General features: G+C 37.3%; 1 protein-coding gene across 18 annotated transcripts in view; it reads right to left on the reverse strand.

Moving 5' to 3' along the window:
• Positions 1 to 17,666: 17,666 nt before the first annotated feature.
• Positions 17,667 to 24,447, reverse strand: part of CAMK2D (calcium/calmodulin dependent protein kinase II delta) — a 342,624-nt gene continuing 335,843 nt past the window's right edge. For 12 of the 18 annotated variants that reach the window (XM_032333246.1, XM_032333240.1, XM_032333242.1 and 9 more), the window contains 3 exons: positions 23,631 to 23,859; positions 22,106 to 22,201; positions 17,667 to 20,913 (listed from right to left, as the gene is read on the reverse strand). In XM_032333246.1, the coding sequence (XP_032189137.1) occupies positions 22,135 to 22,201; positions 23,631 to 23,859 (296 nt within the window). In that variant the 3' untranslated portion in view covers positions 17,667 to 20,913; positions 22,106 to 22,134. Of the gene's footprint in view, positions 20,914 to 22,105; positions 22,202 to 23,586; positions 23,860 to 24,447 lie in introns of those variants that run through there. The other 6 variants (XM_032333255.1, XM_032333254.1, XM_032333252.1 and 3 more) reach the window with 3 other exon arrangements.

Consider the following 24,447-nt stretch of genomic DNA (forward strand, 5'->3'; position numbering starts at 1 on the left):
TTACCATAAAATGGGATAAAAATTATTGATAGTATCTTTTCTGCCTGTTTCATGGGATTGTTATAAGTATAAGGAAGACAAAAATGAATGACTCAGAGTTAGTAACAGGCTTATCTTAGAAGAGCAAACAGGTCCCACACTAAAAAAAAAAAAAAAATGAATTTTAGGCCAGAGCCAGAGTTAATACTCATTTGTAGGTTTCTGCACAAAAATATATATTTTTGTATATTGAAAATTGAATCAGTGTGTTTAAAAATAATATTCGTTACAAGTCCCTTCAATCTAGAATTGAGCCAATATGTTTAGCAATTAATATAGATACAAAGAATTAGTGTATGTTCAGCATCCTCAAAAAAGATATAGAGAGCACTTAGAAAATTTGGAAAGCATCAAGAATAAGGAATTATCAGTATTACCAATATTCAGACACATTCACTAAAAATTTAATGGTTTAAGTCATGAATATTCTTCCTTGATTCTTCTATTTCTATAGGAAGTTATCACAAAAATGTCATGATTCCATACATTTGTGTGTGCATTGCTCGTGTGTGTGTGTGTGTGTGTGTGTGTATTTAGGCATCTAGCCTTTTTCCATTTGTGTTTTGCCTTCTAAAGTTCCAAAATGCATTGCCTTCAGTGCTGTATGGAGGGGAAAAAATGGAGAATGCACACCTGTTTCACAGAGTCTAGGTTTGAAAGTGACCTGCATCATTTGCACTAACATCATCTTCACATTTCTGGGAACTAGTCACAGGACTTTACTTAGTCATACAGGAAGTTAGGAAATGTGCTCCCTACCTGAGTAGCTATTTTCCAGTGACAAACGTACAAAAGAAGGGAAACACAAGATTCTGGTGATCAAATATCTCTTACATGGTGCATTCTTCTGGGCAACCAATATCCACTTAACAACTTGCCTCTAAATACAGAATACAATCACTCCTCCCAAAAGAACCCAAAAGATACCTCCTACCTCAACCACTTTATCTCAGAATCCTAGATCTCTAGAGAAAGAGCAGTCCTCTGTATGAGGTTTGGGTGCGACTTCTCATGGTTTGGCAACATTTGGGTTAATATGCATCCATTGGCACCCATATGTGATAGAGCAGGAGCAGGATAGGTAGAATAGGGATAATTGAGACTATGTCAGTATGATTTAGATATATACTGTGGACCACCACTATGTTGCTTGTTCTAGGAAAACTTAGACCTGAAAATACATGGCTGCAAATCAAGAAATAACTACCTGGTTTGCTTTAGGAAATTCCCATTTAACTGTTTTTTTCCCCCTTCAGATATAATGGTTTGTTCATCTGGGCTCTATTATCACTAATAGCTTACTTATCAAAGCTTTCCCTCAAGCCTTCTTTTCACTTACACTTACAAATCCTAAAATAATATGCCAAAGACTTTTCCTTGTCTCAAATTTTTCCTCACATTGAATGACTTACCTTAAATCATTTGATCCCAGACTCTGAAACCTATTAACTATGCTACTTCTGACTTCTCTCTGTTGGGACACTGCTAAACCTCCACTGATGTGGTAATCTCTCATACTGTGGTAAGTTACAAAAAAAAATTAATTTTGTTTTAACAGAATATTCATGACATTGGGGATTCAACAATTGAGGGGGGAAATGGGAGTCACCTAGTGATCACTGGTCCCTGGCAACACTGAAATAATGTGAATTTGTAACATTGTGAAGTTTCCCTGTCTTGATCAGGGCGTGGGTGGTGGTGGTCTTTGATTAGATACTGAACTAACTCTAGTAGGGATTCCGTTGGTAGGAAAGGCCACATCTGAAGTGGGCAATAAAGAATGTCTTTTGGTTCTGCTGAGCATTCTGTTTGTGAAAGTTTTGTGGCTTTGGGATAATGCTTAATATTCAACAGCATTTTTGTTCAGGATTGAGGATTCTTCACCAATACAATTCCCTCACAAGTAGAATTCTGTTGTATTTGTTTCTGGGCAGTTCTACATGCCAGAACTTAGAGTTTTATCCCAGTCCTCATGCTTAGGCCTACTTTATGCCTTGACTTTCTTGCCCATGCCTTTGTCTTAACAGTGTCTATTTAATAGCTAAAAAATCCTTATTTTTTTTTTAAATTTTATTTTTTTATTAAATTGATTTATTTATTTTCAGAAAAACAGTATTCATTATTTTTTCACCACACCTTATTTTGATTTTTGTTCTAAGACTGAATTTTCTTTGACTGAAAAAATAAAAGGCTTCTGATATTAAAATCCTTTTAAAATCTTATCTATTAATGTTTAAGTTCTAGAAATATGCAGATTTTTCAATTGTAAGAAACCCCAGAGAGTTGGATTCTCTCTGTTCCCTTTCAGTGTTTGTTTGCAAACTGGTCAATTCTTGTCTGAGCTAGTTTTTCTTCTGAGAGCCTGCTAAGAACAGTCAGTAACAAGCTGACATAAGCAACATTCTAATTTCGAGCTACCAGCTTGGCAGTGAAATTGTTTCAAGTCTGTTGCCACTGCATAACAGGACACTCTATCTTTCCTACATCGATTTGTCTCATTCACTGAATGATGGCACATGGTTTAGGTTTCTGTTAGGACAGCATTCTAGTTGTACCAATTTTTAAGATGAAAATAAATAGGCCTTAAAATCAGTACCTTAAAGAAAAAGTGTATGGCTTGGTCATCACACAGATGTGTGTCATGTAGGTGTTTCTGATCAGCAGAATACTTTCCATGTGAAGATTTAGGGGCCTTTCATATTTTGGCTCTCTACCCTCCTGCTCTCCTGGCCACCCAGAGACTCAGAATCCTCATTCAGCCAGAGGACGGGGAAAAGGGAGAGAGTTTACAACGCACACCTAGTTTCTGAGATCTTTGGCCTTGGAAGCAACACATGTGTCTGTTCCTATGATAAGAAGTAATCACAAGACTGCTGGTTACAAGATGATTGAGAAATGTAGTCCGTCGCTAGGCAGCAATTTCCAGTAACACTACTGTACTTTGAAGAAGAAAGATTTGTGGTGACAAATTAGTCAACTTCCATACTTTCTTTTTAAGAGAAAATTTTCTTTTGATTTGGAGACCTGAATACTGTTTCTGTGTTCACAACTCTACTAAATGCCTGGTTTTTAATTCATCCAGTTACGCATCCCCTCTTCTTCACATGCACTGTGACATGTTCAGGAGTCTCCATGATTCACCTGGATTACTGCATTAAATGTCTCGTTGAACACTGTATTAGTGTCCTGTTACAGCTGGAACAAATTACCACAAATTCAGTGGCTTAACACAACTCATATTTACTATCTTACAATTCTGAGACTTGGAACTCTCCCTGGGCTAAAATCAGTGTATACCTTCTGGATACTGTCTGAAAGGTTCTGCTCCCTTGACTTTCCTAGCTCCTAGAGGCCACTTGCATTCCTTGGCATGTAGCCCCTCCTTCCATTTTCAAGGTCAGTAGTGTAGTACAGCATCTTCAGATCTCTCCTTTCTCTGTCTCTGATGTTTTCTTCTGTAATCTTCTCTAACCTTCCTTTCTTTATTTCCCCTTATAAGGACTCTTGTGATTATGCTAGGCCAATCTAGATAATCCAGGATAAGCTTCCCCTCTCAAGATCCTTAACTTATTCACATCTGCACAATCCCTTCTGCCAAGTAAATCGACCTATTTCCAGATTCCCTGGGTTAGTCTGTGGACATCTTTACAGGTTATTTTTCCTACCACAGAATCCACATATCTAATCTGACACACTTCAGTATACGCTCCACACTGCTGCCACCATAATCTCCTTAAATACAGAACTAACCAAATCATTATTATGTAACTCTTCTCCCCTCCAAACAATAGTATATTTCATTACTAATCTGGTAAACTTAAAAAAATCATTTCTCAAAACAACCTAATGCATGAAGAATCAAATGAGATCACACAATTAAAGAATAGGTGTATAGGATTTAGAAGTGTCAGCACTTGTAATTTCCCAGTCAACTTTGTTGTGTTCTATAACATACATGATATAATTTTTTTTTTAATTAGGCTCCATGCCCAGCCTGGAACCCAATGTGGAGCTTAAACCCATGACCCTGAGATCAGGACCTAAGCTGAGATGGGGAGGCAGAGGCTTAACTGACTAAGCCATCCAGGTGCCCCATGTGATTTTTTAAATTGAGGTATAATTGACATATAGCATATATTTGTTCCAGGTATACAACATAATGAATTAATATTTGTCTATAATTTAGAAATGATCAGCATAAGTATAGTTAATATCTGGTTCCATAGTTACAATTTTTTTCCTGTTACTAGAACTTCTAAGATTTATTTGCTTAGCAACTTTTAAATAGTCAATGCAGTATTAATATAGTTTTAACTATAGGTACTTTGCTCTATACTACATCTTCATAATTATTTATTTTATAACTACAAGCTTGTACCTTTTGGCCCATTTTACCCAATTTGTCAATTCCACCCTCCCACCTGTCAACTACTAGTCTGTTCTCTATATCTATGAACTTGTTTGTTTTTTTGTTTGTTTGTTAGATTTCACATGTAAGTGAGATCATATGTTATTTGTATTTCTCTGTTTGATTTATTTCACTAAGCATAATGCTGTCAAGGTCCATCCATGTGGTTACAAATAGCAAGATTTCCTTCTTTATTATGGCTAAATAATATTCGTGTGTGTGTGTGTGTGTGTGTGTATTGCTACATCTTTAGCCATGCATCCATTGATGAATACTTACATTCCTTCCATATATTGGCCATTGTTAGTAATGCTGCAATGAATATGGCAGTAAATGTATCTTCTTAGTACATATATCTAGTGCTTTCATTTCCTTTGGTTAACTACCCAAAAGTGGAATTAGTAGATCATATAGTGGTTTCATTTTTTATTTTTTGATGATAGCCATTCTAGCAGGTATGAGGTGATATCTCATTATGGTTTAATTTGTATTTTCTTGATAATTAGTGATGTGAGCATCTTTTCAAGTACCTGTTGGCCATCTGTATGTCTTCTTTGGAAAAATGTCTGTTTAGATTTTCTGCCCATTTTTAAATTGGATTGTTCTTTTGCTATTGAGTTGTATGAATTCTTTATATGTTGGTTATTAACTCCTTATTAAGTATATCGCTTGCAAATATTTTCTCCTATTCTGTGGGTGGCCTTTTTATTTTGTTGGGTTGGTTTGTTTGTTTTTGTTTTTGTTTTTTTGTTGTGCAGAAGACTTTTAGTTTGATATAGTTTCACTTGGTTTTGCTTTTGTTGCCTTTGCTTTCCATGTAAAATCCAAAAGTCATTTTCCAAGACCAATGTCAAGGAACTTATCACTTATGTTTTCTTCTGGGACTTTTAATTGGTTTCAGAGCTTACATTCAAGTCTTTAATCAATTTTTAGTTAATATTTGCATATGATAAAAGATAGCAGTCCAGTTTTTATTCTTTTGCTTATGGCTATCCAGTTTTTTCAACCCATTATTGATGAGACTGTCCTGTCTCCATCATGTATTCTTGGCATCTTTGTCATACATTGACCATATATGTGTTGGTTTATTTCTGGGCTGTCTATTCTGTTCCATTTATTTATGTGTCTGTTTTTATGTCAAAATTATACGGTTTTAATTATCAGGCTTCTAGCTTTGTTCTTTCTCAAGATTGCTTTGACTACTTAAGTTCTTTTGTAGTTTCATACAAATTTTAGGCTTGTTTTATTTCTTTGAAAAATGCCACTGGGCAAAATAGAAATTGTATTGAATCTCTAGTTTACTTATGGATATTTTAACAACATCCTGTCAATCCATGAGCATAGTATATATTTCCATTTATTTGTGTCTGTAGATTCTTTAATGAATGACTTAGAGTTGCAATGTACAGGTCTTTCAACTCCTTGGTTACAATTATTCTTAGGTTTAATATTCTTTTTGATGAAATTGTAAATAAGATTGTTCTTAATTTACCATTTTGATAGTTCATTATATGTGTATGGAAATATAATAGATATTTGTATATGATTTTGCATCCTCTTGCTTTATTGAATTTGTGTATTTTAACAGGTTTTTTTTTTTTTTGGTGGAATCTTAAGGGCTTTCTATATATTATGTTACATTATCTGCAAATAATGACAGTTTTACTTTTTCCTTTCTAATTTTGATGTCTTTAATTTTGTTTTCTTGCCTAATTGCCTTGTGTGTGACTTCCAGCTCTATGTTGAAAACAAGTAGTGAGAGTGGGCATCTTTGTCTTATTCCTGGTCTTTGAGGAAGAGCTTTCAGATTTTCACCATTGAGTGTAACGTTAGCTTTGGGTTTGTCATATATGGCCTTTATTTAATTTTAAGATACATTCCTTCTATACCTACTTTGTTGAGTTTCAATCATAAATAGTTGTTGTATTTTGTCAAATGCTTTTCCTGCATCTATTGAGATGATTTTTGTCCTTCATTTTGTTAATGTGGTGTATCACATTCATTTTCCCTGTGTTGAACCCTCTTTGCACCACAGGAATAAATCCCACTTGATCATGGTATACGATTCTTTTATTTATTATTATTATTTTTTAAAGATTTTATTTATTTATTTGACACACACAGAGAGATCACAAGTAGGCAGGGAGGCAGGCAGAGAGGGAGGAGGAAGCAGGCTCCCTGTTGAGCAGAGAGCCCAATGTGGGACTGGATCCCAGGACCCTGAGATCATGACCTGAGCCACCCAGGTGCCCCTATATGATCCTCTTAATGTATTGTTTAATTTGGCTTGCTAATATTTTGTTGAGAATATTTGCATCTCTGTTCCTCAGGGATGTAGGCCTGTAATTTTCTTTTCTTCTGATATCCTTGTCTGGTTTTTTTTTTTTTTTTTTTTTTTTGGTTTTGTTTTTTTTTTTTTTTTTGGGTTTTTTTTGTTTTTTTTTTTTTTTTTTTTTTTTTTTTTTTTTTTGTAGAAAGGTGACTGTGACAGGAGAAAAATATGGCACTAAGCTGACATAGGTATGTAAACACAAACCTTAGTGGATTCTCAGAACTTCTGCAAATCCAGCTGCAGCTCACTCTTGTCCTCCTCCCTCCCCCAACAGTGTTTCCTACCTTCTTTCCTCCTCAAAAGCCCAATATCTCTTTTACATCTTCACATTAAGCTGAGAATTTTGCTTCCTATGTAATATGAAACAGCAGGACCAAGGAGAAAAAAATTTCGTAGTCTCCTCCAATAACCTACTATCTTATCTGTAGTGAATTACGATCCTCTACTTTTCCTCCTGTTGTATAAAAGGTCTACCAGTGTTCCTATCTATAGACAACCCATCCTCTGAGCCACTGGGTCTCATTTCCTCTCTGACATTGCTCCTACACTTGTCCTTTCCCCCCCCTCCAGTGTCCTATAATCCACAGTTTCAGAAGCTCATAAACCCTAAGTACAAGAAACAGAAAATACACCAAGACATTTCACAAATTACGGATATATTTTTCATCAAATTTGGTGAATTTGGGCAATAATTTCTTCAAATATTTTTTCATTTCTTCCTATTTCTGTCCTCTTATAAAGATTTCAATTTTGCATGTATTAGGCTACTTGAAGTTGCCCACAGTACACTGATATAGCGGTCATGCTTTTTCGGTTTTTCCTCTCCATGCTTCATTTTGCCTGATTTCAATTGTTAGTTTTTAACTTCACTTTTTTTTTTGTAGGTTTAATGTGCAAATAATTCCATCTATTCTATTTTAATCTCAGATATTGTAGTTTTCATATTTAGAAGTTTTTAAAACTTTTTCTACATATATTAGAATTTTTCTCAACACACTCAAATTGTTTCTTTCCCTTCTTGAACACAAAAATATGATAAATTTTGATGCCCTTGTCTACTAATGTTCCATTTGCATTCTCTCTAGATCTGTTTCTTCTATTAATTTTTCTTCTCATGGTGGTTCATATTTTCCTGCTTCTCTGCATGCCTGGTGACATTTATTATTTGCAGACTTAGTGAATTTGACCTTATTTATTGCTGGATATTTTGTATTTCTGTATTCTTAAATTTTTTCTTAGGCTCAGTTAAGTTACTTGGAAACAGTTTGATCCTTTCAAAGTTTATTTTCAATATCTGTTAAGTGGGATCAGGAAAGTCTTTAGGGCTAATTTCTTTCCCACCATAGGTTTAATACACTTTTGAGTACACTATCTGGTGCCCTGTGAATTATAATAATTTTATATTCTGGCTGTTGAAAGCACAAACTATTCCCAATCCTGTGTGAGCCCTGGGGATTAAGCTTCATGTGCTCCCCCCAACCCACCCCCCCCAACTCTGCTGAAGACTCAAGAAGATCTTTTGAAATATCCATAGCAATTCTCCTCCTTCTGGAGGTTTATCCTAAGAGTTCTACTTGCCTTGACCTCCCTGTTCTCCCACCTCCATCTACTTGACTGAACAAGACTACTAAGCAATGCTTAGACCCCTTGTGTTATAGGCTGCACTATTGGGTATTTACCCTAAAGATACAAACGTAGTGATCCAAAGGGGCACATGCACCCGAATGTTTATAGCAGCAATGTCCATAATAGCCAAACTATGGAAATAACCTAGATGTCCATCAACAGATGAATGGGTCAAGAAGATGTGGTATATATACACAATGGAATACTATGCAGCCATCAAAAGAAATGAAATCTTGCCATTTGTGACAACATGGATGGAACTAGAGCGTATCATGCTTAGTGAAATAAGTCAAGCAGAGAAAGACAATTATCATATGATCTCCCTGATATGAGGAAGTGGTGATGCAACATGGGGGCTTAAGTGGGTAGGAGAAGAATCAATGAAACAAATGGGATTGGGAGGGAGACAAACCATAAGTGACTCTTAATCTCACAAAACAAACTGAGGGTTGCTGGGGGGAGGGGGTTTGGGAGAAGGGGGGTGGGGTTATGGACATTGGGGAGGGTATGTGCTTTGGTGAGTGCTGTGAAGTGTGTAAACCTGGCGATTCACAGACCTGTACCCCTGGGGATAAAAATATATGTTTATAAAAAATAAAAAATTAAAAAAAAATTAAAATTAAAAAAAATATATATATGTAATATATTTTTCCAGGCAGTAAAGTAGAATAAACAGTTTCAGGATCACCTGGTTTCTTCCTGTCTTTCAGAGATCATTGTACTATGGAACTTCATATCCAGTGCCTGAGGACCCTTTTTCATACATTTCATTTGTTTTTTAAACTGTCTCAGCAGTAGGGTAAATCCAGTCCCTGATACTCCATCTTGGCAGACCTAGAGCAATTTGGATGTTTGGCTCTTCTCCCTTCCTTCCCCATCCTGCAAATATCGTATTCATACAGTTGATTACTATGGTTGGCTGCTCTTTTTCTCCCTGTTTCTGTCCAAATTTATTTTCCAGCTTATCCTGCTGATCAATGATAACCTGTAATTTGTTCTCATCCTAGTTTTAATTAATTCTCTATTTAATATCTCTATTTATAGCCATCAATAAATGTATTGAGGGAGAATGGACTCCAAATGCTTTCTTGGTGCTTAAGCCTCCAGGAACATTACTACATGTTTGATTAGTTACTCTATGCTTTTTTTTTTTCCTACTTCCTCTAGGCCAGAAGTTCTCATTGTGACCCAAAAACATATGAGGGGTCCCTGTGACATTTTTAAGGATTGTAAGAGGTCAAAGCTATTTTCATAATACTAAAGTTTTAACTACCTGTTTTCTTTTTCTCTCATGATTGAACATTGGAATTTTCTAGAGGCTGAGTGATGCGTAGTGACGTCATTACTCTAAGGGCTAATGGATAATGTGCTTGCATGTTATCATGCTTTAAAGCCTTCTTGGTTTTAGTTCATCATGTGGTAAATGTCAGTAAATAGATCCCACATAAATAATAGCTTCATGAAGATGTCAATTATTTTTAATAGTATAAAATGTCCTATGACTAAATTGTTTGAGAAACATTGTTTCAGGTTTCATAAATACACCATTTTTCATTCCATTTTTAAAATTGGCAATAACCATTCCTTAGGATTTCTTACTCATAAAATGGATATTAGATTAGATGCTATCTACAAGATGTCCATTTATCTGTTCTTAAAAATGAGACAGATTTTTTTTTCTTTTTGTATTACTGCTAATATTTGTATAATGATTGATTTCCTATGTCAACTTGACTGGGCCAAGTGGTACCTAGATATTTTAGCAACATTCTTCTGGGTGTGTCTGTGAGGATTTTCTGCATGAGATTAAAATTTGAGTTGGTAGACTGAGTACAGCAGATTGTCCTAATGTGTGTGGGCCTTATCCAATCAGTTGACAGCCTGTGTAGAACAAAAAGGCTGACCCTTCCTCTTGTAAGAGGAAACTTTTCCTGCCTTTTTTTTTTTTAAGATTTTATTTATTTGACAGAGAGAGAAATCACAGTAGGCAGAGAGGCAGGCAGAGAGAGAGAGAGGAGGAAGCAGGCTCCCCGCGGAGCAGAGAGCCCGACGTGGGGCTCGATCCCAGGACACTGGGATCATGACCTGAGCCGAAGGCAGAGGCTTTAACCCACTGAGCCACCCAGGTGCCCCTTCCTGCCTGTTTTTGAGCTGGGGAGTTCATTTGGTCTTTTCCTCCTTTTGGAGTTGAATTGAAACATTAGCTCTTCTTGGGTCTCAAGCTTGCCGGCTTTCAGACTGGACCCATGCAATTGGCTCCTCTGGGCCTCCAGCTTGCTGACTACAGATCCTGGGAATTGTCAGCCTCCATAGTAATGTGGACCAATTCCTTTTTATAGTCTCCATTTATATATATAGAAAACTCTGACTAATATAACCAATAGAGCAAAAATAGTAAGAGAAAGTTACAGTAGATCTTGGATCCTTTTGAGTTCTCATAGTTATTTCCCCCAGTCTATAGTTCCCAAACTGATAATCCAGACAAATTCCATCAGAACTTCCTAGGCTTGTTTAGGGAACTTGCCAGCCCCCCAAAATAATTAAGAGCAACCTAAATGATATCTAGGAAAATGTCAATTTTGAAGCCCAAGATGAGGTGAAAAAACAACAACAACAACAAAAATAGGACACTATACAGCAAGGTCCATGTACCAAACATCTAGAGGAGAATGTAATCAAGTGGAAAGAACAACTTGAGAACAGCATTTCAAAACTAAAACAATGAATAGCGACAGTGTTCTGAAATTTCCCTCCTATGTGGTATCTTGTCCTTCTAATGTGGTGACCAGAGTATAGCATGATAGCTTGAAGGAGCTGTGGTTGTTTGGACAGTGGAGAATATATTGGACATGCAATGAGGAACCTGGTAAAACTTGCCAGTGAATGAGTTTGGATATTTAATTTAATCTCTGTGATATTTTCTGCCATATACATTTGCTTTATCATTGTTTTTGTGAGGCTAAGGTTGAATGCATGACTCAGTATTTTCTTCTCTGATAGTTTCCCCAAGGAAATAATCAAATAGCAAAAATTAGGTATATAGATGCTCATTGCTTATTGTTAATACCATAAAAATAAGAACATATGTGTTCAATGGTAGGTAATTGATTAAATAAATGGCATGTCATTTAAATAGATTAGTATGAGGCCACTAAAAGTAATACTATAGGACATAGTTTTGAAATAAAATCTGTTTTTATATTGTAGTAAATGAGAAAAGCAAGTTATATAAGAATGTATAGCATGATCTTTTTGTTATATGTATGTAATTAGAGCATCCCTATTTCTTTTCTGCAGATGAAGAACAATAAGAAAAAAAAGATCCTTAGCATTTCAAAGACTACCTCTTGAAATAATAAAAGCAGTAAGGTTAGTTTTTCTAGTTAGCTTGAAGAGGAAGTAGGAAAGAAATCAAACATGTGAGGAATGAGAAAGTACATTAATCATGAGGTAGCTGGTGAAGTATTTTGTTTCTGTGTCCTGGAAGAATTAATATTTGTTCTTGGGGGGGGGTGTGAGTGTATTCCTGCCTTTAACAGATTTTTTTTTTTTAAATGAGTGAATGTGGAGCACAGAGATGAGATTAACTTAAAAGAGAAACTTGATGTTTTGTGCCGCTGAGATTCTGGAACTTCAAAATTCCCTTTCTTGCATTCTTTCCTTCCCGTCTGGTGGCATCATACCATCAGAATAGAAATCACACAGTACAATACAAGGCCCAGATGCTTCTCTAGCCTCAATGTCTCAGACCCTCTAATGGCTACTAGGGGATGGATAATGACTGTAATTTCTCCCAAAAGTAGGGTATGTTTACTTGGGTAATTTAAAGGAGCTTTGTGTCTTCAGCATGAATCAGAGGGCAGTGGCACCAGGTTAAGAATGAGATTGAAGCCCACAGCTGCCATCTGGCAAGAAGCTCTCTCCTTTTGGGAAGATTTTTATCACCATGGCTCTAAGCTAGTAGACACTTAGTGGATGCTTCTGTTCTTGTTTCCTGCATATAAGGAAATTTTGTTTTCTTTTCTTCCCTACTCACCATTTCTAATTGCCAGCTTATATCCGTGTTTGTCATCCTAAAGTGCTTCATTTTCTACATCTCTTCATACATTGACATGTGTGTATATTAATCTTTCATCTTTTTGCAGATGGAGTCTCAAGATGAACTTGTTTTTTTTTTTTTTTTTTTAATGAACAGAAAGAGGGGAATGCATGTGTATGAACTCAGTTGTCACCTTAAAGTCATCCTCTTGGGAGAACCTGGGTGACTTCAGTCAGTTGAATGTCCAACTCTTGATTTCAGTCCAGGTCATGATCTCAGGTTCCTGAGATCCAGCCCTGTCTCAGGCTCTGCACTGGGTACAGAGCCTGCTTAAGATTTTCTCTCTCCTTCTATCCACCCTCTTCACATACCTATCCCCACTCTTTCAAATCATTCTCTTAGTCCCATGACTTCGAGGAAGTCCCTTCCTTATAGTTTGAATAATAGAGAATCTAGTTATTTTGTTTGGGGTGAAAGGGTGATCATGAAAATATTTTAAAAGCAAATATGAGAGGAAGGTTAATTCTGAGAATTAAGTCTTTTTTTTTTTTTTTTTAAACAAAGACTGGTGATTAACCAACCTCATCTTTAATAGAAGATGTCTCTGAGTCACCTATATTTGTAACAAGAGTACTGACAAAAAGGAGCATTGTACACATAACACCACTTAATCACAAATCAGTTAGCTAAACACTTCTTCCCACACAGCAGCAAACTGTTGTTTCAGACCATGCAGGGACAGGTTCTATAGATGAACTGCTTGTTCTTTTGTTCCCTTTGCAAACAGGCAGTATCAAGTGGGTGGACGGTGAGGAAAATCATTGATGTTTACTTAGTTGTTACAGTATTCCCCTCCCCCACCACCATTTTCCTACTTTATTTAAAGTAATAAACAAACAAACAAAAGAGAAGCAGAACTGAAGAACATTGGTCACTAAATGTAGTTTTGGGCACCAAGCGGTCTTCACTTTGTATTAAAAACCTTTTTCATTGAAGTTAGGGCAGAGCAAAGATGGTATCTGGAGGGGGCAGGATGTAATTGTGGCTTAATAGGTCCTGCTTGGGACTAGAGTTCCAGGAAGAAATCCAAACCCAGTGAAATGACTAACCTTCCCTCGTCCCAAAGACTTCTGTGCTGAAAGCACTCTCCAGTGCTTTGAACCGACTGGGCAAATCAGGAACACACACGTGAGAAAATGCATCAGTGGAGGAGATTTGGGGTTTGGAGAAGATAGTTCATTTCCTCACATTATTCAACTCCTCTCATGACATGCATTGAAGAACAGCTTTAAAAAGGAGAGTAAAAGCAAAGATTTATCTGACTTCCTCGAGGTACTTACTATACCGGACAATGTTGGTTCTCAAATCTGTTCTTTAAAAAAGGCAGTATAATCCAGTCTCAGCCCAGATATCCATCCTTTGCCGAACACTCATAATCTAAAGAAGAGTGGCCTACTCATAGCTCTGGTCTAGGTCCTTAAATCAGGCTGAGCTGAACAGGTTGTGGCTACTGAGCCACTTCTGGGCCAGCTGGGCTACCAGGATGTGTTTCTCTACTGGGGGCTGGGGAGTAGAGGAAAGAGAGCACGAGTCCTTCCGTTGAATGCTGGCCTGTCTGGTGGTAACACTAGGAACCAAGTCATGTATTTCGGGACCATTATTAGGTCTTTTAACCTGGACTATAAAGTTTATACTCTAGAAAGGGCAAGCTAAAAAATGGGTAGAACCTGGTTTCTTTTTTATGTTGTTGAATTACTGAAATAAACAACACTGGAGCTAACTCCTCTATATCTTATTCTGTAAAAAAGAAAAAAAAAGTATTTTCCTTATTATTTAAGGTGTCTGGAATTAAGTTTTCTGTTCCTTGCAGTCTAAAAAAGTACCAAATTTGTGCATTAATGCTAAAAGTTTTTTATAGTAGGTCCCCCCCCCCCCATAATTATGTAGGCAATGCACAACCCCAGGGATTACTCTGAGGGAACTTCTAAATGGGCAGGGAGCCTCAGGTTTTCTAACTGTGAGAGAAGAGAGGAGTTCATTAATTTATTTGTTCAGTTACAAATATTTATTCAGCAGCTGCTATGTTCTAGACACTGTTCTAAGAGCAGGTAATGTATCAGTGAACAAGAGACAAAAATCCCTGTCCTCAGACTATATTTTTTACTGGTGGAGAGGACCAATAAGTAAAAAGAAAACAAGATGTTAAATAGTAAGTGCTAAGGAAAAAAAGTCTGGTAAGGAGAATACAAAGTGTCCAGTAAGTGAGTTAAGTTTGAAGTCTTGGATGAGATGGTCAATGAAAGCTTTACTGAAAATGTCACTTAATTCAGTAAAGGAATAAATAAGAAAGCAAAGGAGATAGCTACTAAGATCTTAAGAAAGAGTATTCCAGGCACAGTAAATAGCAAGTGTAAAGGCCCTGAAGTAGGAGCATTCCTAGCATGTTTATAGAAGAGTGAGTGAGAAGGGTAGGGGCAACCTTTACACAGTTTAACCTCAGAGGTCACCCAAAGGACCTTGATTTTTACTCTGAGTGATAAGGGAAATTATCGGATGGTTTTGTGCAGAGAAGCGACATGTTTTGGCTTGTATTTTAACAAGCTCATTCTAGTGGCTGCATTAAGAGTAAAGAGAGACAAGAACAGAAGCTGAGAGACTAGTTAGGGGGATATTCCCATAGTTTAGAGGACATGATGGTGATCTGGCCTAGGGATGCAGCGGAAGGCATTGTGAGAAGCAGTCCTATTCCAGTTATAGTTTGGAGGTAAAAGTGACAGGACTTCAAACAGAGCAGAATTAGAAAAGAAACTAGGATGTCTAACCTGATCAAAGGAAAACTGAGTTGGTAAATACTTGAGATATGGGAAGGACAGAGGGGAGCTGGTTTGGGTACAGACTCTCAAGAGCTCAGTTCTGGACATTTCACTTTGAGACGCCAGTTAGATAGACACTAGATTTCAAATAGGCAGTTGGGTCTCGATGTTTAGAATTTAGGGCAGTCATCCAGGGTGGACATGTATACTTGAGAATCATTAATATAATCTAAAGCCACTGAAGTTGGATTAACTATCCTGGGAGAAAGTGAGGACCCCCCCCCCAAAAAAAAAAGTTCCAAAATTAAAAGGCAAGTTGATGAAAAGAGAGCAGTTAGAGATTAGAAAGGGGCATCTAGAATGGTAGGAAGACAATCAGGCAAGTGTATTGTCTGAAAGACAAGAGAAAAATGTGTTTCAAGACTGAGATGGTGAACAACTTGAGAGATCAAGTAAAATGAGGACTGAAAGTCGATCCTTGGAATTAACAGGGTGGTCACTGAAGACTGAGAAAAACTGTTTGGTGAAGCAGTAAAGGCAACTGGAGTGGGTTTAAGAGGAATTGGGAGGGGAGGGACTGCCAACAGCAAGCACAGACAGCCCTTTTAAGGAGTGTGTCTACACAAGGAAGAAGCAGGCATTGGTGGGGATGGAGGAAATGATTTATAATGCCAAGTGGGGAGAGTTGCTAGAGCCATCCCTATGCGTGGGTGCTACGGGATGGGTGTGGCCTTCCGCAGGCGCGTGAGCTATTTACCCGTAACAACTGGAGAGAAGGCAGAGAGAATGATGCTGAGACTGCTTCATCACTTGCAGGGAAATTGGAAGCAGGGCCCTTTTACTGAGGATGGGGAAGGACTGGTTAGAGGTAGGAGGCGGAAAGGAGAAAGTCTGAGCTAGTTGGTGGGAGAGTGGAAGAAAATGGACTAGGGAAATAGAAATCCTGGGCAGCCACAAGGATCTGCGAGGGGTGTGATTCATTCATGGCCATGAATGTAAAGAACACCTGTCAGCCGAGTTGGGGCTTGGTTTCAGCCACATTCAGCTGCAGGAATATGACCATGGCCCACACAGATGGGTGGGGGTCACCACGATTGTGGGATTCCAGGGGAGTGAGAAAGAAGCAAGAGAGTTTTAAGTTCAGACTACATTATGTGTTAGTATCTGAGTCCGGGTTTTGGCCTTATGGTAAATTGCCACCCCTGAGCCCCAAAGCAGTTTCTAAACATCTAGTTATAGATAGGACACTGCTAGGATTTATATAAATAGCTCACAGTTATCCTGCACTGCCTATGTGAACCTGGCAGTATAAGTTTCCTGGTGGTTCTTGGCCATTCAAGACTTGGAGAAAGGAATAAATTATTTTACATGAAAATAGCAGCTGCTCTTCCTTTAATACATCAAGTAGTAACTCAGAAAAATTGTGTGCTTTGAGTTTATTTTTGTGGATCCTAATTTTCTTGTTTAAAATGAAATCAAAATAATTCTGGGTACTTTAGCTGGAGAGACCTACAAGGAAGACAGCTAAGTAGTAGGGTTTAGGAAGACCAGGACCTCTCCTCCCAAACCAAATGCCTGTGCCTCTGCTGAAGCCTGAGGTGCCCATAGAAGTGCTCTGTGATGTGCAGAAAGGGGTTAACCTTCGGCACCCGCAGAAGCTGGTGGCAAACTCAGAGGAGTAGTGCATCTGGAGGTGGGGACAGGCAGAGCACTCAGTCACCTCTAAAAAGGAGCATTGGGGGCCTGGGTGGCTCAGTGGTTTAAGCCTCTGCCTTCAGCTCAGGTCGTGATCTCAGGGTCCTGGGATCGAGCCCCACATCGGGCTCTCTGCTCAGCGGGGAGCCTGCTTCCCTCCTCTCTCTCTGCCTGCCTTCTGCCTACTTGTGATCTCTGTCTATCAAATAAAGAAATAAATAAATAAAAATCTTTAAAAAGGGGCGTTGGCTTTTCTGTTACCACTGATGAGCACAGGACCAGTGGGGCAAAATCCTGCAATTTTTTCAAATTAACCCAGAAATCATAACTTTTGCATGGAATCTCAAATTCTCAAAGGTTGGCAGTATTTTTTCAAAAAGCTAAGAACATTTTTATGGGCAAACCAGAAAATTTTTGTCTTGTGTTGTAAAGCAGTAAGTGCCTTTAAAAATATAAATCCTTTTGGGGTAATAGTAATACTTAATTTCATCCATTTTTCTTACTAGAATCTAGTGGAGAACATTTTAGCCTCTTTTCAAGAATTGGTTTTGTTAGTTAGAAACGTAGGAATACCATGGCTGCTTCAGTCAAGGTGGCTTATCATGGCTTATTGTTCAGATCTGGATACCTGGTCTAATATGCTGATGTTCATTATAATCTTTTTATATATTCCCACTTCTTAAAACCAGACAAAAGATACCATAAAAACAGTTGAACTGTAGATATCAAGAATTTTATTTAATGAAATCACTCAAGTGTTGGGCCATTTATGTTTACCCTTACATTATATATGATTACTTATACAAGGATTCAGAATTTCAGTTACTTAAGAGTAGGATTCCTTGAGAGTTTTCCTAGAATGTATTGATTTACTTCATGCCATTTCTCTGCTTTCGGCTAGATGACTACCTTATTCAGTATTTCTCCTCTTCCCACTGAGATATTTGAAATGAATATCAGCAATATAAACCTACCTAAAGAAAGCAGACCATAAAACAAGAGTGTTCCACTCCCCTGAGCAAGGAACAATGGGAGTATTAGTATCAGTGATTATGTCAGTTACAGTAGCTACCATTTAATATTATCTACCAAATATTAGTCTAGGTACTTTGTACCCATAATCTCTACTCCTCATAATACCCCTAGAAAATTGGTATGTTTGTTCTCATTTTTCAAATACAGAAACTAAAGTTCAGAGAGAAGAGGCACCATGCTCAGAGTGTCAAAGACAACATCAACAGAGCTGCACATTAAACTCAGAAGTGTCCGATTGTATCCTGACATTCCCATTCATGGTTTGGCCAACAGTCCAAAACTATTAACAGTTTCTCTCTTCCTGGCCCTCTTGGAGTTTAGAGATATAAAGATGAACCCACAGTTCTTACCTCTAGAGCCATTATACTCCATCCAGTAGAGGAGACACAGAGATGTATTTTCAAAACCGCATGGTTGGCAGGAGAATTAGACCCAAATTACACTATATAGAGAGGATGAGCAAGCTTAGAGCAGGGTCTAGGAAAGTTTAATCAAATGGATGATTTTCTAAATTGGATTTTTAGGAATGAGTAAGAATTAGGTTGAAGAAGTAGCAAGGGAAAGAATAAAAGCGTAAATAGATGCATGATGCTTGCAGTAAATTGAAAGATGTTGTACTTCTGTACATTCAAGTTCAAGTTGAGGAGCAGCAGGAGACAAGGTGCTTGCCTGTATACTGAAGATAACACTGAAGTGTTCTACAGTCAGATTTAGATTATACCCTAGCAGTCACTGAAGGATGGACTGGAGGACATATTTAGAAATTTTAGGACTCTTGTTTTTAACTATTTTGTTCTCAGAAAAATCTTCCCAGCAGAGTTTGTTATTTTGTGCATATAGTAAAGTGCCTTTATCTTTACATCAAAGGTAAACTGCTATGAACTAATGAGACCGTAGCAGGACACGTTGCTGTTGGCACTAGCCAGCATCATGCATGCATATAGTACCTATTCTCAAGAAAAAAAGATGGACACATTGTCAGCAGAAATCACAAATTTATTAACTCTTAAATATATCAATCAGTCATTTACCATTATGGCAAGAAATATATACAGTGTCCCATGGTAAACTGCAGTGTTTCAAAATGATAGAAGATAATAAATGTGTAATTCAGTTGTGGTGGAGAGAACAAATCACAATTTCCTCACATCTTAGTGCGGAAGACATACTTGATCTACAGTAATACTTCAACACCACATGCTAAAAGTTAAAAAAAAAAAAAAAAACCACTCTATACCTATTATTTTTAAAATACATGTATGCCACGTGTAGCCGGTTCACAAAAAGGTAAAAGAAATCAAAAAGGGAAAAACGAGGCCATTACTTTTCACAGATCTCATTGGCAGGTTAACATGGCTCAATACATTTCATTTACTGTATATATTTATTTTAAATATATATTTTTAAATTGTGTAATTACCAGAAAAGCTTCAATCCATCTACCATACATCCACTAGCAACAATATCTAAGGTGATTAGTCAACACAGAAAGGTGAAATGAGAGAAAGAGGGAGGGTTGTTTAGTTTTTTGCTTCTGCTTTAAAAATAGGATTCTGAAGATTGTGAATTACTATTGTTAAAATAACGCTGATGACGATATCATGCACTATAAAGCATTTCAGGGAAGAAAAACAGCCTTATAGGAGTTGAATAAACAAAGGAGAAATGAGAAGCACAAAGAAAATCTGGGCATTTCCCTTTTCTTTTTAAACTGGAAAATCTGAATCCTCAGAGGGAGATAATGTTACTGACACAAGAGAGAAGCTAAGAGAGCACAAGCCACAGAGATCGAGTTCTAAACACTTACGAGAATGGAAATCCCTCGCCGGCCTCTCTGACTTTAGACAGCTAGAGGGGCCCCTCCCACCACGCAGAACTAAGTGTGTGTAGAGGAAACCCTGCTGCACTCCAACCTGGTATTCTTGCCAGTCCCCCCAGCTGGTAGTACACTAGGAATCTCACTGTTTTTGCCTGAAATTTAAGCAATTCTAATACCGCTGACCTAGGATCCCTATGTCCAAACTAGAGCCGAAGCAGAATAAGAAGCCTTTAAAATCTTGACATTTTTGTGGGTCCGGAAGATGATCAAAAGTGCTAGTTTTGTTACCTCCACGATGCAAATTTCACTTTCCTTTCTGTCTTGTAGTGTGTGAGAAAAGACAGAAGAGGATGGAGAAAAAGCAAACAGCAACGAGTAAGAGCAAATGGAGAAAAGAGTGCACATATTTGAGAAAGGAACATGAAACTCAGTGAATTCACCAAAAGTGTAAATATATCTTAAAGCGATCACTCATAAATTATGTGAATTTTTCCAGTTTACAGTTTGACCAAAAACAACATGACTTTAGATGGTAGCAAACCAACTGATTCTCATTTCCACATTCATGAGTGATTTTACCCACATATTAACCTACTTTGTTAGACAGCAGTAATAACCAGGATCACACCACAAAACCGAAGATGTGTGTGTGTGTGTGTATATATATATATATATTTTTTTTTTTTTTTTGCTTTTTGTTGAATAAGCCCAAAACTGATTAACAGCAAAGAGTTTTAAAAATTTACATTTCTCTTACAAATTGTCATTCAGAGAATAATTTTGAAGTCTGTTGTATCTTGGCATAAACAGAAACTTGATGAGTAGGTTGTACTTGGAATATTGTGGAAATTTTTTTTTTGTCTGACCTCCCTCTATTGTTTGCCAACAGTAATTGAAGTTTGCATGGAACATCCCCATAGTGCAAGTGTAAACAATGTATAGGAAGGAATATATGACAAGATGGTGCATCACATATGCATTACACGTAGGACCTTCACAACTTCATGCACTCAGAAACATGCATGAAGAGGAGGAGAGGACGGCCCAGGGTTACCATCCAGGTGCCTTGAGAACAGAGAATGCAGAAGTGGCACTGTTGATATTTAGCTGAAAGAAAGGGGAGGGGGAGTGAGAAATAAGTTATATTGTTTTACAAAATATTGTCCAATGTTTTGCCAAAGATGTGACCAGGCTACAGTTTTGTAACTCAGCTAAATTAATAGATCAAAAATACAACTGTATAAAAGATCTTTGCTTGTGATCATTAAAAGATGAAATACACAATGTTAAACAGAGACAAAATGAAAATAGGAAACAATATTAGTTATCTATCAACTTGTCCACACAGAGGTAAGCTGAAAATAGAAACAGGAACCCAGGCTTCAATCACATTATTGAACTTAAATATGCATTGTAAGCACTCTTGTTTACTAAACATATCATTTTGTTGAAAGAGTGAGAAGTTTAAGTGCATTCTTAGCTTTTGTCATTTTTCATAGACTCCTTGGGAAGTTAAACCTGGAAGTCCATTTAATGAGGAATTCAGCCTCAAAGTAGGGAAAACATATTATTATTTAATTGGAGGTCTCTTTCTGTTTTTTAATCCAACAGCAGGGAGCACTATTTCTTAAAAGCTCTGACAAAGTTCAGTGCTTTAAGTAGAGGAGATATTCACAATATTAGCACACATATCTGAATCCTAATCCAAGTTAAGAAACAAATCTTAAAAAACAACACAGGCATGAATTTAACTACAGTCAACTTTCAATTATCCTCTGGAATTACCCACTATGTAAGTTTTAAATTTTGGCTTGACTTCCTCTTGTGGCCTGTCTTCACAGTCAAATACCATTATAGTCAGTCAGGCAAAGCAAATTAATTTATATATTAACCTTAGCCCAGTGCGTAACACAAGTGACTACCTCTAGAAAGACAGAGACCAAAAAAAATCCTAGAGATTGACTTTTATTAGGTCTGGATAATTGAGAGTTGTCTGAATTGACCAGACTGGACTTCCGATGAGGAACTCCAGGATATCCGAAAATGCCAAGATCCATATGCTGAAGGGAGGCTCTTCTCAGCACTTAATAACTTTAAAACAAGCGTTATGCTATAAAACGAGGCCGAACATTAGACTCAAGAGCTCATGCAAAAATCCTTTAAGTTTTCAAAGACCTTTTATATTTTCCATCAAATAAAATGCAAAAGAAAAAATCCTTAAAGGCAAGAAAAAACAGCCATGCAGCTTTTTAGTCATTAGCTCCATCCACAATGTATCATGGAGCAGGATGTTACTTACAAGACCCATATGTGAATGGTTTTCAGGCCTTAGATGTTTTGCCACAAAGAGGTGCTTCCTGAGAAGTTTTCTTTCCCATTTGGAATACAGGATGGCCTATTAAGAGAAGCCCCATTTAAGCCACCTGGCATAAAATGAAGTTTTCTTAAATAGGCTCTATCCCATACACACTCCAGGGAATTGCAGAAAAACCTATCCTATTGTACTGTATGAACGTAATCCCTTCCATATTAACTGGCAATTAGTGCTGTACCTCTTTGGGGTAAAAAACACACAAACATTATTATATTCCTTTTGTCATTCTCTTAATATGCTGGAATTCATTCTAAAAATAATAGCTATCTTTTTTCCCTTCATCTACTTTTTACAAATCCAACAGTGAAATCTAATTATTAAGGCTATAGAGAAGGCCTTTGAAAACCACTGTGGTATGTTATTAAACTAAGAAATTTTGATAGATTCTTTGGAGTTGAATGGCTGTTTGTATCAATTTGACTCTCCCATCCCACTCCCCGCCAACCCCCCAAATATTACAGGTGATTCTGGTGAGAGAATTTGGAATGAGATCAGTAGTGCGCTGAACCTGAGTCTAAATTCCCCTTCTTGTTTTCATCTCATCTCTTCACTTATGCAACTTTATTTCCCTTTACTATTCCCCTTTCCTCCAGTTGGATCCAGCCTTCTTTACCTATACTCCTCTACCATATGAAACTAACATCCTGACATTGTCATATCTTTCTGATATTCCTTGATTCTCTACCATTTATTTGTTCCAGGTCTCCAAATGCCACTTGGAATGTTGGACAAGGTCTTAAGTGATATCTTCTACACAAGGTATACTTCCAACCTGTTATTAACAATTTGCTACATTGGTCATTCATTCCATTCTACTCTGAAATTATGAACCTCATAATTTTTCTTTGGTATCAGTGATAACTTGCTTTCTAAAGTAGAATTTAAGTTTTTTTCTAAACTAGAATATAACTTTTACCTTGTGTTTTATCTGGTACAAGTTAAGCACCTAGGAGATGTACAATAAGTATTCATCCAATTACTGACTGAAAGAGCAGACATAACGTCCAAGGTAGAGTGGCATAGGGAGGAAGACCCTGAGGTACCTGCTACTTGTATTTTAAATGTTATGTTTATAAATTTCTTCTAATATCCGTAACTGAGCCCAGTAGATAATCTATAAAGTTCCTGACACTATATTGGCCACTTTAGAAACTCTTCACCTTCCTCTGCCAATTGTGACGATGAAGTCACAGTTTGCCTAATTACATGATTTAACAAAAAGAAACCCGCTTGCTAGGGTATCCTCCAGTTTCTACTGTGTGTGTTTCAGCACAAAAACAGCTGGTCTGATCTATCTACAGTTACAATCTGTTTTTCCCTGAGCATTCCCACCTATGTAACTGACCGCTAGCATTAAATAACATATATCATGTTATTAACAATGGAGTAAGTAAAAAAACGCTGACCATGGGTATATTAACAAAGAAGCTGACAGCCTGGAAATATTTACTTGATGGGTACTGTTGGCGACCCAGAGCGATGAAAATGAACATTCTGCCACTTTCCATCCCGGCGATGCCACACACGAGTCTCTTCCGACTGCATTGTCTTTGGCATTCCGCTGCCGTCCATGTACTGTGTGAGCCTAATGTATGCTATGCAGGCAGCATCATCACCTACCAGGTGTACATGGGGGTTCAGGATAATTGTGTGGATTGGTTTATTGCTTTTGGACAAAGCTGAAAGAGAATAACATGAAAAACAGAACTTAGTTTCTGCATAAAGTAAATCAAAACCAGTAACTTCACCTGGGGCTAATGTACACAACGCTATTCATTCATTCATTCATTCATTCATTCATTCATTCATTCATTCAACTGTGAATTGTTTGCACTAATTGAGTCCCTGGCAAAGTATAAAGGAAAAGAGAAAAAGCAAAAGTAGATAGTCATTATTTTCTGTGTTTCCCTTTATAGAGAATTTAAATGTCGCTTTGGAAACTTTGGTGGGAGATGTATTTATTTACAATGGGAAGTGGTTAGAAACAGAAGCCATGATACAAAAACAGAGGGAGAAGGCCTGGCCCAGATGCAGGGAGCAGGTGACAGGATATCCTATGGTCTTGTTCGTTTTTGTTAGTTGGTGAAGTACATGGAACAAGGGAAATATAACAAATATCAAATATGCAGATAATGGTTTCCAAAACAAAACAAGAAAAAACTGGCCATAGCATGGACTTGTTTTCCTATTTCATCCTGTGACTCCTTTACTTCATAAAGTCCATTCCATAATAGTCCAGTAGTGGTCATCCACCGAAAAGCCAATAT

This window comes from Mustela erminea, chromosome 2 (genome assembly GCF_009829155.1).
Source record: "Mustela erminea isolate mMusErm1 chromosome 2, mMusErm1.Pri, whole genome shotgun sequence".
Classification (NCBI taxonomy): Eukaryota; Metazoa; Chordata; class Mammalia; order Carnivora; family Mustelidae; genus Mustela; species Mustela erminea.